This window comes from Calonectris borealis, chromosome 13 (assembly GCF_964195595.1).
Source record: "Calonectris borealis chromosome 13, bCalBor7.hap1.2, whole genome shotgun sequence".
Taxonomy (NCBI): Eukaryota; Metazoa; Chordata; class Aves; order Procellariiformes; family Procellariidae; genus Calonectris; species Calonectris borealis.
The window spans coordinates 10,496,788-10,516,818 of record NC_134324.1 but is presented as its reverse complement, the minus strand read 5'-3'; the positions used below and the strand labels follow the sequence as shown (position 1 = coordinate 10,516,818).

Sequence of the window (20,031 nt, the reverse complement as noted above, 5' to 3'; positions counted from 1 at the left end):
AGGAAATTTGTCTGAATCGTGTCCAATAGCTTGGTAAGTTGAGAACTGCAGAAACTGCTGCAATAAATAGCTGAGTTTGCTGTTGATACATATGTATCTATTAATTATGACATGTTCTATAAGTGTAAATTCTTCAGGGATATGACAGTCTTTCTACTCTCTTTGTATGTTCCTTATGCAGTGTGTGATTTGGATTCCTATATACCTGTGCAATAAAACAACAAATAGCCTGCAACATCTACCTTATCTTGTGTGCACACCTCACACAAGGAGGGGAGGGAGTGGTTAGGGTTTTTTTGGGGGTGATTTTTTGTTTGGTTTTGGGGTCGTTTTGTTTTTAAGTCTCAGAACTGTTTCTGTTTCGTTAACAAAACAGGGAAGGGTAAATTTAACCTTTCCTGGATTACCCTATAATATGAAGGCCTAACATAGCTGTACACTACCATAGGTGACAAAGAACAGAAACTGTATGTTAAGTAACCAAGGACCAGAAAGTTCCAAATGCAAATGATTAATAGTTGCAGCATGGTTCATATAACCACAGGACGTGCACGACTAGCTCTTTAAAACCACAGATACCAACGAGAGAGAAGATAGCCAAAACAGGATGCATCACATTGAAATATCCACCCTGTATCCCTTTTTCTGTTCGAGTAAATGCTTTCCTGATGTGTACCTGAACTGTAGAAAGCTGTTACCACCCTCAGTGCTCTCTAGCAACACCAAAAGCAATTATGGCTTTTGTCACTGAGATTCACAGCCAAACTAGCGTCTGGACACAAGCAGGTACAGATTCTTTTGAAGGTACAGATTTTAGAAAACTATGGGGCTGGCAAAAAAATCACAAAAGCCATCATTCGAATGGAGTTCTCATTAGGAGGCTGCCAGTAAGCTCTCCCTCTTTAGCTTAAGAATTAAAATAGATTATTTCTTGACCAAACTGATTAAAAGAACTGATCTAGGATTCCTTAAGGGAGGGAGGGCTGAAAACTTGCTAAGTTCTCTCTCACCCATGTAGTCTGAAATGGGAAGCTGCGATTTCCCAATTTCCTAAAGACAAGGCTCTGGGTATTTTTGTTTGTTGTTGGTTTGTGGTTTGTTTTGTTTTGGTTTTTTTTTTTAATTCAATGAAAGAGCAGAAGAGTACAGCTCCTGCAGACAATGGATTCCTCATTGACACATCCTCCATAAACAGTAAAGGTTTTGCAGGCTGAACTCCCAGCAACACTTTTCCAACAGCTCTTAAAAGTGCAAAAGGACTGCCAGGCAGGAAAATTTAAATGCCTAAGCCCAGCTACAGTGCCCTTTTATGTAACACAGGATCTAACACATCTGCACAGGACTGTTACCTATGGGAGACATGACTTTCTGGACAGGAACTGGATGTCTAAAACATCACTGAATGCTTATCTTTAGGCACCTGAATTGCTGCCATAATCAGACCCACAAATCAGTTTCTGGACTACATCAACTTTCCTAAAGGCTCAAAAGAACAGATTTTAATTTTTATCTGAAATAAAGATGCTCAAGAGCAGGTTATTTGGGCAGCTTCTATTTCATCATGAGCTAAAAACATTATGACAGAAGATGGCAGTAGCGACACAAAATAAATATAAAAATTAAATTAATAAAATATTGAAAGCTGTGATACATTTAAGTATATCAATACCATTTTTCAGATTCCATTGGCTGCTTTGGCCTGTTCCTTGTGCTTACTGAAACTGAATGATTAAGAAGCCTAGAAAGAAAAAAAACCAAACATTTATTAAACAGCTTTGTAACTAAACCTTTTTCTTAAAATATATATTACTTTCACTGCATAACATTTCCTGTAAATAAAGAGTTTTGAACATTAAGGTGACATTTTCCATAAAATTAGAATATGTATGTGTGTACACATATGAAATCCAAGCCCAATCCTGCTTCCATCTAAATCAACAATATTGTTTCTAGCCCTTGAAATATTTCGAGTTCTGAATTTTAAGGAAGTAAAACTTGGTAATTCAAACCAAAATGAAATCTCCTCTTATTTTTCTCCCTAAACACATACTATTTCAACTGATCTCACACCTGTGTAAAGTTATGCTGCCCTCAACACAGAAGGCCCCACTGTTCACTAAAATTAGAAGACAGAAGATAGTCAATCTAAAGCAGACAAGAAATGAGACACAGACTGAGCACAAGAAGTCAGTCAGTAGGAGCAGGTAAGAAGGTAGCTGAGTAAGAAACACTGCAAGTGCAAGGGAAACGTAGAGGAAAAAGGAGAGGTGGAAAATGGAGAAACACAGGCTAAGAACTAAATGAAAAGTCTAATGCAGAAATAAACCAACGGAAATTGCATTCTTCTAAATGGTAAACAGTCAAAAAAGCCTAAACTTACATAGATATTCAGAAATGTTTTTTCATCTGGAACATACCAGATGTGTGCGCACACACAGGAAGAAGGTATGAGCTATTATGGATGTTTAAAGTGTTAAAAATAACAAAACAATCAGTAACACTTAAAATTAAACGTTTTCAAGTAAGTGTTATGTTGAACAGTAACTAGAATGAGCAATTCTGAATTCTTGGAGGTAGTAATATTACACTTGGACACTGACTTCATGTGCAGAACTGTGATCAAAGTATATTTACACTAAATTATATAGAGAACTGGAATGTATTAAGAATCAGAAAGAATTAGAAGAACACCAACTATTCAATGGAAGAAAGTAAAGCAGTAGGCACCTTTTTATATTTATTATCATTAAATAGGGCAGTACAACCATTAACATTAAATGACTGGTGATTTTCAGACTTCTCTGATTATTGTGGTAACTTTGAGCTCAGTAATCTCATTGGTAGTTTAAATCTCTCACTGTGTGAATCTCAATTTAATGGGATTATGAGAAGTTAAGCCTGTAAACCAACAGTCTGCAGCATTCACAGTCTGCAACATCTGCTCCCTATATTTTGTCTTCAGAAACTTAATTTTGAGGGCGCATTCCAGAATAAAATTATACTACAGCCTGAAAAAAGTGTTAAAAAAAAATAATATTCAGAGAATAGGTTATCAAACCGTAATATAAACATGCTATTTTAAGTCATTAATTTTTAGAGAGAATTCCCATTTAAATTAGCCTTATGTCTTCAACTGAAAGCAATGAGAAATTCAGAGAGACTTTGTAGCAAGATGTTACCATTACAATAGAATGAACTTTAAAAAAAAAAGACATTTGAGTCACCTAAACAGTTTGATGCAACACTTACACCAAAACTGACATCATCAGTGTAAATTCAATGATAGCATATAACACAGGCCATTTATTTTTTATACTTATTATATGAAATGTAAGGAAAAACTATTCAAGCTAATTCAAACATATATACATACACATTTTTCAACGATGCTGTTTCTATGAAACATGTATACAATTAATGTTTGAGTTTATTATAAACTAAGTTTATTACAAAAAAAAGTATATTTTTATACTTCGTAAAACAAACACAAACAATCATTTTTGAAACTTCCTGTTTAAAAACTGAAGAATATTGATGGGGAAGTAACAGCAAGTTCAGTATCTGTCAGGTTAGCAGTTACTAGTCCAGTCAGAGAAATCTGAATTTCCTGTGGAATAAGGAACTTGAAAGTCTTTAAAGAAAATGGTGAAGAAAATTAATCTGAATTTACTAAATTGCAGACTAAGGAATTCAGGGCAAAATAATTTGTCCAGCTGGAAGGGGGCGGGGATCACTGTAGTCGTGTTAAGAAGTGTCTTCCAGGAAATACAATGCAAAACAGAGTATGCAAAATGAAAGTACAAGCAGCTTATATTCAGAAGTCACGCTCTTTTAAGTGTGGTGTTAATGGTGCAAAGATTCCTGCAACTGTTGCCATTCATACTACAACTCATTATTTCCAAAACTTTTTTTTTTATTAGGCAGATCAATTATGAGGCCAATTACTTACTGATGGTCATACTGAATCCCTAAGTAAGAACTTGCATAAGACACTTGTGTTAATACTGCAATTAATTTCCTACTTATGGTTCCTACTAACCACATGAATTCTCTTGTTACAGATGTAGCATACAAACTATTACTTTGAAACAGTTCTAAAACTCATACAAACTTTGAAATTACCCAACAGCATGTACACAATGACGCATATTTATATATATTAAACTCAAATAACAACATTGTGACTCATTTTTCTAGTTTTATATCATGCAAGCATAACACCTACTCCAAACTGCTGACTAGATGGGAGAGAAAGGCGATGGCAAGACCAATTGTGATATTGGAAAATATTTTCTAAAGTTTGAGAATTTAAAAAGTGGAATCTCTTCTCAGTCACTTACACCTTCATATTTTGAGCAAACATAACGTCATGATTAAGGGACACAAATGAAGTGAACGATGGTAATGCCATTTTAAGGTTAGCTATCTTCAAGTTTAAACAAGCAAGCACTACCTAGGATCTATAAAGTGTATAAAGACACCTGAAATCTTTTACAGTGACAAAAAAGTGATGGGTTTTAAACTCATTCAGGAGCAGTCTACTGTCTTCATATATGGCTCTGCTTTGTGATCGTAAGCTGTAGTCTCAGGGGTTTAGACAGCTTTAGGAAGTCACTGCCGTCAGGTAAGAACCCGTACTTAACTTTGATGTAAACTGAAACAGGCTCATTTGGTACTAATGAAGATTATTTAATCTAAACTATCCTACTTTCTTTTGAAACAGATCAGGAGTATCCAGAGTAAGTTACAGAGTTTCAATTGATAAGGTAACAAAGTCTGAAATCACTTGATTCATCATCTGCATGTCTGAGGATAGTCTACACAGCCCATTCCAGATTTCTTGTTACCCGTGAGGTTTGTGTATCTGCAAATGCTTCCCTCATGGCTGTCAAATGCAAAACAAATCGACACTGGTCATGCTAATTTGAAAATGATCACTTTAAAACCAAGATATCTTAAATAAAAAAACCAAAACAAAACCAAAACACTTTTGCCTGAGGTTCTATACTTGAGGTACTATATATTAAAAAACAAAAAACTGAAGAGAAAGCATGCCAAAGGTACAGAAAACTACGCTTCTAGGTTTGGATTCATTTAAATGTTCTTTGGAGAGTTGCCTAATATTTTCCTTAAGTAGTACTTCATCTTAAAGAAGAATAAACGCATTACAGTCTATTTTTGATAACAAAATATCTTAGGCTAATTTATCCAATCCCTTTACTCTGTTTTTGTTCAAGAAATGGCCAAAACTCTTTTGTCCACATTTTAACTTTGGAAATCTGAAGCTCTACAAACACTTTATACCTTGATGCACGTCCTGCCGCCCTTGTCCTCTGGAAGAGTTTTTCACTGAATGAAGTTCTATAGCTTAATGGCCTTCGTCTGTATTCATATTTCATGTACACCAAAGCCAAAGACGGAAGAAGGAAGCAGGATAGGTTGATGGGAGAGGACAGGGAAGTCATTAGCATAGCAAGCAAAAAGAAAAGAGACTGCATAATATTTAAAAAAAACCCACACTGAACGAACAGAAATATGATTAGTAAGAAATTATTTCGTGATGCTCACTTTTCTGAGGATTCTGTTTAGTCAGACTGAACATATTTTCCACAAATAAACACAGAAATATCTTCACTAAACTTCTAAATATTATTCTTATTGCTGTTTACGACAAGAAATTATAAATTCACAAAACTATGGATTCAAAATCTGGGCTAAATTTTGTATCAGAGATGATTTTGCCCTCACATACTTAAAGATACATAAGCAAGCTTTAAAATTTAAATGCTAAACTAAGTAAAACTTAACAACTAATAAGATTGCATATGTCTGAACAATTCAAGAACCATTAGCAAGATTGCTGCATTAAGATACAACAACCTATGACAAGTAAAATTTAAGCTGCAGTACTTCAGAAGAGGAGTGGCTTGGTATTTCAAATGATTAGATAACCAGGAAATATTAAAACTAATCAAACAAGATCCACATGCAATATAAATAACCGTCATATAAAAACCTAATATAAGAAAAACACACTTATTCTCTCTTTATTAATAAATTAATACAAGAAAATTTAGCATTCTTAGTCTTTTTTGCAATACTTTTGGTAATAAGAATGTATTGGCATTAAGGTTTCATTCTTATCTTTCCCTTCCCAATGTGAACATCAATTCTTAAATACACTGCATGGAGTTATAAGTAAAGCCTATCTCCCCCCACCCCACCCCCCGCTATTATATTTAACTAATATAAAACGCTGGTGAATTTTTAAAGCTCTGCAATTCATAGTATCAGGATATCAATTTCTCTAAGGGCTTCACAGGTATTTCAACTATCTTAAAAGAAAAACAGCTGTGCAGAATCTCATCATTACACAGAAGTTCAAAAAGAAACAAAAATAGTATTTAAGCTGGTATGAAGTTAAATCCACTATTGTGGGATAATGAACGACTGTAATGAACTATTTTAGTTAATGAACTACTATTAACTACAGCTTTTACCTTTCAGGAAAGAGCTTACTCTCGCCAAAGTACCTCACTGGTTATTCGCCTGCTTGGTAAAGGAACCAGAGAGAACACGATTCCTGCACTAGCCTGTCCACATCCTATGCAACTCCAGGTATTCCTTCCTGCTCTTCCTTTTACAGAGTTATCTTGTTCTACTACATTCCTTTAATCTGCTTGTCCTACAGCTCCTTTTCAAGAATCATTCTGTTGTGATGCCCAACATGAAGTGGAGAAAGTCAAGCAGTTGATCAGGATGAACTTACACTGTTCCAATTATTTATTTTTATATATATTTATAATATACATATGCTCTGTCATTTGACAGTATAGTCTTTGAACAAATTTCCTCTTCAGTCTATAGGAACCTTATATCTCGCATCAGACTGAACGGAAGAAGTACCACCTAAATTACCTCATATTTGAATAAAAATAACCAGTCACAAACAAACTGTATGCAGGTTCTGTAACTCATACAAACTAAGAAAAAGTCATTTTAACATGTTACCAATAATCTACTTATATGAGCATTAACCATGCCTACTTAAGTATACTGCTTTGGGAAAAAAGTATAAAAAAGTTAACATACATCAAAGCAGGAAATCAAGAGACTTTCACATTCATCTCTTCCTCTCCATAGGAGGTATATCACTGCTTCTCTAGACAGCAATTTTATGAAAAGAAACACAGGACAGGTATCTTGCAAGAGTGTGTCACTTTAACTGTTTAACAGCTGGACAAAATTGTTCTCAAAATGATAAGGTGTCAAGAGCTTTTGGGTAAGGCAGGTTAAACAATAAACTAATTGTAACACAAGTTATCTTAACTAATACTGTAGTACCTGTGTTTTTGTTCTTGCTGCAGTAACTGAGCTGCTATCTTTCTCAAGTCAGTCACTTCTTTGAGTTCATCATCATCTTCAGCCAGTAGCTGTTCTTTCTGAAGTCTGAAAAATTAAACATTAGTGACTTGCCTGACTTCAGTAAAGCAAGACACAGAAACAGCTACATTATTGGAAATAACTAAGAAGCGCTTCCTATAAGCTTATTTTCTGTCTAAGAAGGAGCACTCTATGTGTTCAATATGAGATTTCTTTCCTTCATATGCAAGGAGCTTAAAACAAAACCACCCTCACCCTCCACTGTCAGTAAAACCTTCCCAAAAAAGATCAAGATTTACCTTTTTTCATCTCCCCAGTCCTCATTCTGTTCTGTTTTCTGGGTTTTCTCAGGATTTTTTCCCCGTTCCTTACACAGAATGAAAAATAAACTTAGACTTGGAATTAAAAAAAGCAAGCCTGCTGAACAGTTTTTCTTTTGTCAAGCTATGCTACCTTGATATAAGACAGCAATGGTCCGATCTGTACATCTCCTTGCTCAGGAACAGCTCCCTCTTCTGCATTTGGATCGATGTAATCATACACCTCCTGGTCTAGTGAGGATTGATGAAGAATGAAAAAGATGATATTAAACAGTTCTCTCAACTAAATGTTATTCCTGAGAGAGATAAGTACTTATTAAAAACGTCAGAAAAATGTCAGATAAAGATAAAACAATGAAATCATGTCTCCTTGAGCTAGAAATAATCTTTTTTCTTTCTTTCTGGCCTTGTCTCTTTGTGATTATTACATTGTTTTCTGAAATGATGAAAATACAATGCCAACATGTGATCATATCGTTTTGTGCAATTTTCTTATATTAGATTACCTAAGCAAAAGTATTTCTGTTACCTAAAATGACAGATGCACAACGGATATTACCTTTCTGTGGATCGAGTTTACTTCCCATTACATGATTGTCATTCCTTAATGTCTGTTCCCTTGTTGATTCTGATACCTGGGAGTGAAGGCTGATTGTATCATCATCAGACGGCTGCAAAGACAGTCATATTTAATACAGAACTTACTATAAATTACATTATTATATGATTTGCTAAGAACTCAGAAATTATAGTGCAACTGACCCTATCATGAGGGATGGCTCCCAGGACAGTAAAAATAACATCAAGTCAGGTGGGGTTTTTTTGTGGGTGGGTTTTTTTGGGGGGGGATGGGAAGGGGGTTTAAAAGAATCATAGTTTAGGGAGTGATAGACAGCTCTTCAGTATATAATATAATACTGAAATACAGTATTTTGTTCAAAGAGGTCCAGTCCAACTCCGGTCAGTGGACTAAGAAAACTGTACTTAGGTACTTTCTTATCTAAAGCCTCCCACTACTTGACCCTTGTTAGACTACTGGAAAAAAAAAAAAAAAGAAAAAAAATCACAGCTTTACTTCTAATCATTTGGAATTTTCTTAAAAAAACCCAACTAGTAATACTCCTTGTTCTATAGTTTTCCCACTAACAATCACTCTGCATTTGTAATAATTCTCTTTAAGTTTCAAAAACCTTTTGTTCCACACTATTCAGCTTTGACATCACTGTTATTAATTACAGGACCTTAATCTAGATTTCTACAAATACACAGATAACTTTTAGGTATTTTTGTTCATGACTTTAAATCTAGCAGATCATCCAGCAGTTTATTAAAATTTAAACAACAATGAGGATTACTAACATATACAACACTCAAGTTTAGTCCAAATAAACTTTCATTTTCTTAAGTACATTCATTTCATTAATAACTAAAGAAAGTTTCAAATAAATTTTGTCCTTTGTGTAGAAAATGATTATGCACTTCACACAAGGATCCAAAAAATTCCTTAAGTCAGAATTCAGTTTTAAAATGTATGGAATTTGGACTGGAATGAGCCTTAACCAGAAAAGTCAAAGCAATATGTAAATAATTTGTGTCTGATACTGGCAATCTAATGGTTTAAACTCAACTGTACAGATATTCAAAGAATGTTAAATGCAACTTAGTTAAGTATTTCTCAAATGATACAAAATACAAAGGAAAAAAGCCGAAAAACCAGAAATTACACAAATTCAACAGAGAAAAATACTCACTTCTGTTGTGGACAATCTTTTATCCCCATTATCACTTCCAATGCCGGAGTCTGGGCCGTGATTTTTATTGGGATAAAAGTCCTCCATGCTACATTAAGAAAAACAACACAGAAAAACCCACACAGGAATAAAAGAAACAGTAGTTTCCGTTTTCTAAAAGAAAATAAATATCCTTTTAACAATATGTTCTCTATACTCATCTACAGTTGCTGATACAGAATTTTTGCACAATGCCCCATGTGCAGAGAACAAATTCTTAATCTCCTACAAGAGTTGTTCAAGAAAAAAAGTATTAAAGCAAAGTTAAAGTGGAAATGATCAATTAAGGTAGCCTCTCTGTATCTACGCAATTTTAGAATTGTTCTATTTCATTCAACAATACTGTCTTAAGAAGAGAAAGCTCCCTCTGAAAAACCGCAATTCCTTGAACTCTATTGGCAGACATGGTTTTCTACTAATAGCAAATATACATTCCCTAATAGACTGTCATATTATAATGTTTAACTCTGCCTGAATATCTATGAAATATTTCCTCCAAATTTATGCCTTTTGAAGACATAAAATTGGCAGCATCAGCAGGATGTGTTTTCCAGCTGTGTGCTGGAGCTTGGTTTACATCATAAGTGTCGTGGTTTAACCTGGCAGGCAGCCAAATACCACGCAGCCACTCGCTCACTCCCCCCGCCCCCCCCAAATGGGACAGGGAGAGAATCAGAAGGGTAAGAGTGAGAAAAACTTGTGGGTTGAGATAAAGACAGTTTAATCAAACAGAAAAGGGAAAATAATAACAATAATAATGATAATGATAGAATATACAAAATGAGTGATGCACAATGCAATTGCTCACCACCCGTGCTGACCAATAACCAAGTAGCGATCGCTACTTCCTGGAACACGCCTACCATTCATATACTGAGCATGACATCACATGATATGGAATACCCTGTTGGCCAGCTGGGCCAGCTGTCCTGGCTATGCTCCCTCCCAATGCTTGTTTTGTTTTGTTTTTTTTTTTGGTTTTTTTTTTTTTTTTTTTTTTTTTTTTTAAACTGAATGTCCTTGACTAGCAGGGTACTTAGCAACAACTAAAAACATCAGTGTGTTATCAACATTCTTCTCATACTAAATCCGAAACACAGCACTAGGAAGAAATTTAACTCTATCCCAGCCGAAACCAGGACAATAAGATTATCTGGAAAGTTTAATTAAACAAGTTCTCACTACTACAAATATGATGTACAGTGGTAATACCCCTGACCTCGTTCCTTTGCAATACATTTTAGTTGCAGGCCTTAAGTTCAGTGAAGGCTTTTGGGGAGCAGTTGTGGATCACAGTTTTTAGAAGCATTTAGAAGCTATCTACAGACACTGTGGACTAATTCCCTATGGCACAGTTGCCTGAGACCAAGACCATGGACTGAATCTGATGGTTCAGATGGTTCTGTGTAAGCTTTATTCTTAACTTTCATCTTTCCTTCAGCCTTGAACACAGAGATGCACAAGTTGCACGTGACATTTTAAGAAAATAGGCAAAAAAGAGTATTGTTCCATATGGTTTCCAATGGTAGCCAACTGAAGACAGAAAATATAAAAGCATTCCCATTTAATTTCTCAAGAGGTACTCAGTACAAAAGTCCAACAAAATATTCTGCACTTTTTGACCTTGACTAATCTAATAAAAAATTCCATGGTATTTCACTGATGTTTAAATTAGCTTCTCTTAATATATATGTGGGACGCAGACTTTCCATCCAACAGACTAACTCTGTATTCAGGACATTTATGGGAACTTCCCATGTAGTGTTTTGACATATCTGTTTGGGAAATAAATAGCTGAGTTTTCCAATAAATGAATTTAAAATACTTCTTTGTCTGATTTCCAAATCTTTAGCAAGTACAATGAAAATTTTTCATAACAACTCAGAGGAGCCAATTAAGCTTCCAGTAACACCTTAGAAAATAAAAACTATGACTCCTAAATACACAACAATTAAAGTATTGAAGTTACAGCTATTATCTGTAATAAATATATCACTTCATAGCAAACGCTAAAGTAAAATAAAACAAAAACCCCACTACTCACCTGTCTGTGAGTGGCTGGGAGGGTATTCGTTTACCTAATGATGGAAGATCCAAAGAATCTGGTTTTTTATCTATTCTGAGGCATGCCTGAATACTGAGGAATTTAAATATATGTACTTTACCCTTTAAACATATCTGTTGGGAAACAAACAAACAAAAAAAATCTTAATTACATAACATGTCTTTTGAAAATGCACCCCAACAAATAATTTCTGCACTGAGTTTGTATCCACAACTTCCCACTAGGAGAAATATAGCTAAAAAAAATGAAAACCTGATTGATATAACTTAGAACAGCTTCCTCTTAAGATCCTAGTGCAAATTTCTGAACTAGAATGCTTTAATACTAACCTGTGCTGGTGGTATCTGCATTGGATTGTTATCCAAAACTATAACTTGTAAGTGACGTAACTTTCTGTAACAAATTGGAATTTCTGTAATTTTATTACAAGAAAAATCCAGCTTTACCAAGGGAAGGTCTCCTAATTCTGCATTGGGGGAAACACAAAAAAAAAAAAAAATCACATATCTTCTTAACACTTTACCTAATTTACCTACATCAAAGAAATGAAGACTAGCAGCTTACCATCTGGCAACACATGGAGATTATTTCTTCTTATGTTTAATTCTCTAAGTGACTGCAATTTTCCTATCTGCTGGGGAAGAACCTGAAGTTCATTGCAGCTAATATCCTAAGAAAGATATAATTAATAAATGAACTGAACATCTTAAATGAAATTAAACAAAAGAAAACTGCTATCAAAACTACTATAAAGCATACTATACAAAAAAGAAATCCTATCTTTTTTTTCCCCACAAATTATGAAGTACCATAACAGATCTTGCTGTTTCTTCAGTATTTAGTGATTCATGTTTCAGAAACTCAATTAAAAAAGTTTAACCAATGAATGATGAAAGACCGGTTTTGAGGTTAGAACTGTAGCCTAGGAATCAGGAGTTCCTGGTGTAGTTCCCATATCAGTTAAAAACTTCTTGTGCTACTGCTGGCAAATGATTTGCATTCTGCTCCTTTCATAAAAATTCTTCTTCCTTAAAAAACCTTGAACTAATCCGTGACACTAAAAATTTACGAAGAGCAATAGCAGGCTCACCAACTTTTTGGATACAAGCACTGGAGGGTGACAAAGTTGCACCAAGTGAACACAGACTTCACTACAGCTATTTCTGCCACTGATTTTAACATTTATGTATGTAGTCCAGACTGAGTCAACAACCACATTGATAGGACCGTTTCTAACCTTTTTTTATTACCAATTCAATAAAACTGACTTCAGAGACTAGTTTCCTAGACTAGATAACAATGATAGATACCTATCTATCTGATGAAAAACTGGAAGCTGATTTCAAAGGCATGCTGAGTCAGTAACCAGAAGCCAGGCCTTAACCAGACAAATCCAGCCTCCTTCTCCACTACACGCTTCCAGAGCTTCAGCTTAGGCACTGCTCATTGACTTTTGGCAACCATGATGTCTGCACATAGCTGGATGTCTCAGAAAGTACAGGCTGCTTGGGATCAACTGTTGTGTCTCTATTGCAAGCTCTTCTCTGTCCACATCATCAAATTTAAGGTGGGATTCCCTTCCTAAAAGGATCTTTCTAGTGCATGGCTTAGTTGTCAACTTTTTTTTTTTTAAATGTATATATATTACTTATGTTCTAAACAGGTGTAACACAGGTACTGGAATGCAACTGTCTAGTATGGCCTTAATCTATGTTATCAAGCACACATTCTAGGTTTGACAATTCTGAAAAATAAGCCAAAAATACCACACCTGCAATTCTGAAAAACATTCACCTCCTGTAAACAAGAGCAGTGATGCCACCTTGAAATCCTATGACTTGAAGTGAGCATAAAGAATTTCTCACCAAAGAGTAGAGGAAAAAGCCACTAGAAAAGCCTCACAAACATTCAGAATATCTTATATTACTTATAAATTAAAAAAGAATGTTGATTTATAGCTCAGAAACCAGGTCATGTTAAAAGAAATCTCCAGGGCATATACATCTACTGTGGAAACAGGATAAAGATTGCTTGCAATGACCAAAGAAATCATACATACGGGGGGAAAAAAAAAAAAAATCAGACCTAGTCCAAGTGCTAGGTTGGTGAATAATTGTGCATAGTTCTCCAAAACACATGAGGTTAACACAGAGTAATGATCAGAAAAGCCCAGAATATTAAGAAATACAGAGAAAGTAATGGATGACAAAGCACAAAACTTTAGTATGCCATAGGATAAAATCATGTTGCACAGACGCATAAACTGTGAATATCACACATCATTCTACTCACCCCAATCAAAATAAAGGAATAGCAGAAATGGGGAAAGAAGGGAAAAAAAAACCCACACCACACAGAACAAGACAACAATGATTGAATGGCGTAACTTGTATAAGAGTACAGAGTAAATAAAGATGAACTCTTCAGCTGGAAAGAAGATTCCTGATAACATATAAGAAAAATAAATAGAATTATGATTACCGTGAGGAAGATAAACAGAAAAATTCACCATTTTTAACAACGTACAAGCAAGGGACTCAAATGAAATAATCTGACAAGATTATGAACTCATTAAGCTTTAGTTAACCCAACATACTGATTTAAGTTTAACCCCATTTTTTAAACTCTACAATATATCACACCTGTAATTTGAGCTCAAACACTAAGAGAAAGCAGTAACTGAATTTACATTTTGTAGTTCTACATTTAAAAAATTATTAATTTATATTTTTCTTATACTATAAATAAATTGCTTGTAGTTTAAGTTTACTTAGTAAATTGGTTCACAATTGTACTTACCAACTCCATTAGATCCCTCAACTTTCCAATTTCTTCTGGAATGGAGACCAGCTTATTATTACTGACAACCAGAACTTTAAGTGGAAGATCAAACAGGTATTTTGGCAACGTTGATAAAAGATTTCGACTTGAAAGAAAGAAAAATGAAAAAGCAAGGCTAGATTATAATCTTCTTTTTAAACCTGATGGGGAGTCTGAGATGCACATTGTACAATTTTTCTCCTATTCCAGAAGATATTCTCCATCCACTACAATTTCATCTAAATTTAAGCTATAAACTCCATCATGAATTCCTTACCTGAAAGATAAAGCCTCTCTCAGATATGTGAATTTTAGGTCCCCATCTCGCTTGATGAAATGAGTATGTACTATAACTGAATCTAACACTAAAATATACAGAGAAATCTGTTAAAAGAAATATGTTTGATGTTTGCTTTTATTCTGCTTTCTGATACCTTCAGAAGGACCACCTGATCTGACAGTCTACCAATATAAAGTTAATGTTCTCAGCAAAACAGAACTTTATACAAGGCCATTGCTTCTCATGTCATCTGGTCATGTTACTCCTGAGCCATCACAAAAAGCCCTTAACATCTATTTATTACTTTGCTAAGCAATAGTTTGGAAGGTAAGTTTTAATTAAAATTTATTTCTTTTGCATATATCATTTTCCAACTGCATGCACATATGTCTGCTTTGTACACAAGAAATACACTGTAACTGACAATTTGATTTAAATCCATATTGAAAAAACTACCAACTGCAAACTGCCACTGCCAGAAATACATAGAATTTTTCTAATAAGGTACTTGTACATTTAAAAAAGCCATTGGAAAACCAGCTTGTTCAGATGTGATATGAAAGCAGTTCCTTTCGTACATAAAAGTAAACAAAATTCATTAATTACTGTTGCTTTAAGTAGAACTGTGTAGAGGCCAGAAGTTCTATTAAAAAAAAAAACCCACACAAACAAAACAAACTATCTTTTAAGTGTTGACATTTGCGTTCACACTATAGTAAGAAAAACCCAGAAGTTTTACTGTTTAATTTACATGTATCAGAGCACTGTTTTCATATTTAAACCAAAGCTTTTTACATTATTTTTCTCCATGACTACAGTTTATAGGGCTGCAAAACCAACAAAAATAAATTTATTTCCTTGCAACATTTCAGCTTCAAAGAAGTACTGCAATTTTAACACCATAAAATGAAAGTAAACTTCTATCAGTATCTTTATAGAAAGTAATGTATTTATTCTGTTAATTTTAAGTGAACAATACAAGTAAGTTTCGGATGTAGGTATGCAGTAAGTGTCTTTTTTTATGTTGTAGTTCAGGCAGATGTGACAGGTTTTTTTGGTTGGAGAGCATGAGAAACAAAAATATAATGTGCAAGTAAACTTTTTTTAATTGAGTATAAAAATGTGGCAATGAAACACTCATTCTCTGTTTCACTTAAATAAATTTCCTCTGGTGGTATTTGGGTTTTTTTGTTTGTTTCTTTAAAAGAGCTGCCTACTTTACTATGAATTGCATAATACATTTCTTCAGTCATCTGAATCCACAATTGGAATTTGAGATCATGTGGTTTTCTTCTGTAACAAAACATTGAAACTAGTAAGCCAGGATTTTAGCCTGTTCTTCAACTACTGTAGTCCACATGTTCATGCATTGTGAAAACAGTCCTCAGACATTAGCACAAAAATGAAGACAAAGCACAGTAAGGCAAATGATGATTAGAAAAGTCAACTCTTGAAAGAGCATGCAACACCCAGTTAGAACTACATGCTACTTTATTTCTCTGTAAGGAATTATATTCAGCACCTCAATTACCATCAAAAGAGAAATGGGCTGTTCCTGCTCTGTGAAGAAAGTTAGGTCAAATTTCTTTCAGAAAACTACTCAAATTATCACTGTAAGTACTGGTATTTGCAGATTTCAAGACAGTTGGTTTTGTTGGTTTTTTGTTTTGTGGGGGGGATGTTGTGGTTTTTTTGGGGTTGTTGGGTTTGGGTTTTTTTTTCCCCCCTACTTTTTTCTTTTCCAAGGATCAATTCACAGATTTTTTTCAAAATAAATTCTGGAACCAAATCTCACATGTTAAATAGTTCTTAGCTGAGAAGACTGTTTTGGACTTGATGTAGTCAATATAAGAAACAAGGAATATTGTGGAAAACAGGGTCTTGGCTCTTTATGGGAGGGTTCTTCTAGATTCCCTCTCCTTCCAGAGCTCATATTAATCTTCTGTTCTTCTGAGAAGATCCAACCATATGTTTTCCAAGTTTAAGAACAGCAATACAGCAATGGATGTAAATAATGTGCAAAATGAGTAGGGCCTTCTGAACAGAGTAATGTACCCTCTTGAGAGCAGCAAAGTTTTACACGTGTCATTTCTAAACATTGTCTGTCTGCATAACATTAAAAACAAAGCAAACTTTGTAAACTCTCCTTATCCTCAGCTACCCTAGTTTACTGACTGAAATTTCATAATGCAGTTAATTCCTTCCCACAAAGGAAGCAACAACTGCTGGCCCTAATACACCAAGGATAAGGCAAACAAACAACAGAATAATTTTATTTATCTGGGCAAAAATGAGGGCACAAGGGCACTCAATGACCTGATGAAGTAGAATGCCACCTCTCCAATGAGATAAATTACATAAAGACCAAAAATAACAAGCATTACTCACCTAATGTTAAGGTAGGTAAGCATTTGCAGGTTTTTAATAGATTCTGGAATGGATTTGATGCAGTTGTGATACAAATTTAAAGTTTCCAGTGGTGCAAACAGCCAGACATCAGAAGGAATTTCAGTAAATCTGTTCTTTGAAAGATCTAGAAGCAAAAAAAAAAAAAACAAAAAACTTTTTTAGTAGAAAGTTTCCCTGCAGTAAGAGGAGATAGAAGTACCCACTGTTATTCTTGTCATGCTTCTAAAAATTAAGGTGTTGCAAGAAGTGTAAAATAATTCAGTTTTACCAGATGCTACTGCATATAATTAATACAGTAAAAAGACTTAAAATACTAAAAGATTATTGTTTGATAGGCAATTATAACAGAAAATAGAAAAATGACAGAAATTCAAAAATATATTACCCACTACATAATTAAGAACATTTAAAATGCAACTGAATATCAATTATGATTGTCCCTCCTCTATCAGTCTTTCTTCTGTGCAACTGTTAGGTTTTTTTCCTCCACTTCTAAGCACAACAGTAAGTCAAGGTACAAACCCAGTAAACATTACTTTTCCTGTTTGACAGCTACATTAGAATCTAATTTCATTGCACAAAATATCTGCAATGCTAAAGCCAAGTTTGCAAAAAAATCTTATGTATTTACTTTGCTAAAGAACTACAAATCTCGTCTAAAAATATTCTTTATTGCAAGCACAGTAACTGAGACATTTTCCAGTTACACATCTACAACTTAGCTAAAAAGAGAATAAAGTCACAAAGACCAATGCCAAATGTATTTAGCTATAAAAATAAGGATGCAATTTAGCCTAGCCTAAGAGCAGAAAAAGGAGATATCTTTGACAATGGAAACATAATACTTGAACTAGAGTTATTTTGACAATGCATGACTGCATTATGCAGATCTGCATGCACAAGATATGAAAAAACAGCACACTACAAAAATGCATATCATCTCTGACTATATGAAATCTTTAAAAAGAAAGAAAATTCAAGTTGGATGTGACTCAAGAATCCTGGAAATTATCAGTTAATTACCAAAACCTGTGTCATAGAAAGTCCATGAAACTTTCTTGAAAGAAAGAGGTATTTACTTGAAAACGACTGTCTACTTTTTTGAAAGTAACTCTGGTTCCCAACCCAAGATGTTTCAAAAGAATGTGGTTTCTCAGAAACGCTGAACAAACTCTTTTAACACAGAAGCAATACAGATCCCTTGCTATTTCAGGCTTTAGTTCTCAGTTTTTAGCACTTGCATGAAATAACTTTTTGCTCAGTTCCTATCACATTATCATTGGAATAAACAGTTTTTTCTACACTAGACTGAAAAAGCAGACTAGAAAGTGGCTCAAAGTCACCGTCAGGCTCAAAGAAGAGAGCATAACAGCCTGAAATATAACTGGCAAAGCAGCTATAAGCAGCATTTCTCGGAGCCAACACTGGAATCAATACTGTTTGGTATCTTCATCAATAACCTGGAAAACAGGACAGAACGTGCCCTCAGGAAGTACACGGACAACACCAAGTTGGAGGGAGTGAAGAGGCAGCTCACATGCTGGAAGGATGGGATGCCAGCCAGAGTGACCTCGACTGGCAGATGCCCCATCCAGTTTAATAAAGGCAAATGCAAAGACTTGTACCTCTGGCAGAGTAACTCCTCACACTAGTGTGGGCTGGAGGATAAAAGGGTAGAAGATAGCTTTGTAGAGAAGAACACATGATGCTGGTACACAACCTGGATGAATCCAAGTCATCAGTGTGCCTAGCAGTGGGAAAGGCCATCCACACAGTGTGCTGGAGATGCCCATCAAATAAAATGGACTGGTACAATGAAACATCACCTTCCAGTGGCATTATTTTTGGAAGTAGCCTCAACTTTGCTTCCTGAAGTCTAGAATATGTGAAACTTGTGAGCTAACTGACTGTCACTCCATCATTCCATCTTTTCTAAGAAACATTCTCAAGCTAAAGTATCACAAAGCCTTCCTGTAGATCAGGACATCCACTGCTGACACTGAATTCTGCAAACTTTAGCTGCAAGAGGCAGAAAGGGAAAGATTTATGTTGCAGGACTGGCATTCTCAATGAAGTGAATGAGAAATGGAATAAAGTTAACTACAACTAAAAATCCCAAATAGAATTAAAAAGCTTATTAAAAAAAAATTGGCATAGCTTGAGAAAGTTTTCACAATGAGGTTTGTTTTCTGTTTTTACCACACCAATTTGCAAAACATTACAGAAAAATACCAGCTTTCACATGAAAGAATTTTCTGCAAAACCCTTTATAGGTTAAACAAAGGCGCTCTCATTCTAATATTCAGCAGAGTGGGACAACTGTGTGCAGAAAAGATGCACACGGTTTTATTGCCAGCACAGTTCTACAACCTCTACCATGCGATGAACAGTCAGTCTTTGATACAATCCCATTCTGAAGAAATCAGTTCTAAGGCTCTTCCTGATTTTGTTTTATCAACAGCTGGAAAGATAACTGAAGGCTAGTACAAAGATCTAGTCCACAAAACACAAATGACAGAATCCCACCCTACTGCCTCTGATCCAAAGAGCAGTACTGTAGGTTATATCTGAACTAGAAGATTCAAGAGTACCATGAAAATTCTGCTGCTGTATGTGCATCCAGCCATACCCCAACCACACATCTTGGAAAGACACAGGTTAAAAAACAGCTTTGCCGTTTCTTCTGCAGAAATAAAGCCCCAAGGCGGGCCAGACAACAACTATAGTGTGTACCAACTCTCTGCTCTGGACAACAAGTGGACCAGGTCTGTAGTACTCAACAGGCAATATAAAACCAGCTGTGGTTTCTAGCCTGGCCTGACAAAAATCACACTAGCACAGTCTGGTTGAAGTCCCTTAATGTACCCTCGTACAAAAACCATACAATTTCACATTAGAAGAAAATACACAAATATTGTGAAATTGGTATATACTACTGTTGAAAACACTTCCCTGAAAACAAGG

The 20,031-nt window shown here is 35.0% G+C and overlaps 1 protein-coding gene across 2 annotated transcripts in view; it reads right to left on the bottom strand.

Annotated features, from left to right (window-relative positions):
• Window positions 1-20,031, bottom strand: part of LRCH2 (leucine rich repeats and calponin homology domain containing 2) — a 57,928-nt gene that overhangs the window by 21,618 nt on the left and 16,279 nt on the right. The window contains exons 2-13 of one of the 2 annotated variants that reach the window (XM_075162109.1): window positions 17,047-17,191; window positions 14,358-14,484; window positions 12,123-12,228; window positions 11,888-12,024; window positions 11,659-11,671; window positions 11,538-11,571; window positions 9,455-9,542; window positions 8,263-8,374; window positions 7,837-7,934; window positions 7,683-7,750; window positions 7,345-7,449; window positions 1,670-1,738 (exon numbers count right to left, since the gene is read on the bottom strand). In XM_075162109.1, coding sequence (XP_075018210.1) covers window positions 1,670-1,738; window positions 7,345-7,449; window positions 7,683-7,750; window positions 7,837-7,934; window positions 8,263-8,374; window positions 9,455-9,542; window positions 11,538-11,571; window positions 11,659-11,671; window positions 11,888-12,024; window positions 12,123-12,228; window positions 14,358-14,484; window positions 17,047-17,191 — 1,102 coding nt within the window. Of the gene's footprint in view, window positions 1-1,669; window positions 1,739-7,344; window positions 7,450-7,682; window positions 7,751-7,836; window positions 7,935-8,262; window positions 8,375-9,454; window positions 9,543-11,537; window positions 11,672-11,887; window positions 12,025-12,122; window positions 12,229-14,357; window positions 14,485-17,046; window positions 17,192-20,031 lie in introns of both variants that reach the window. The other variant, XM_075162108.1, reaches the window with a different exon arrangement.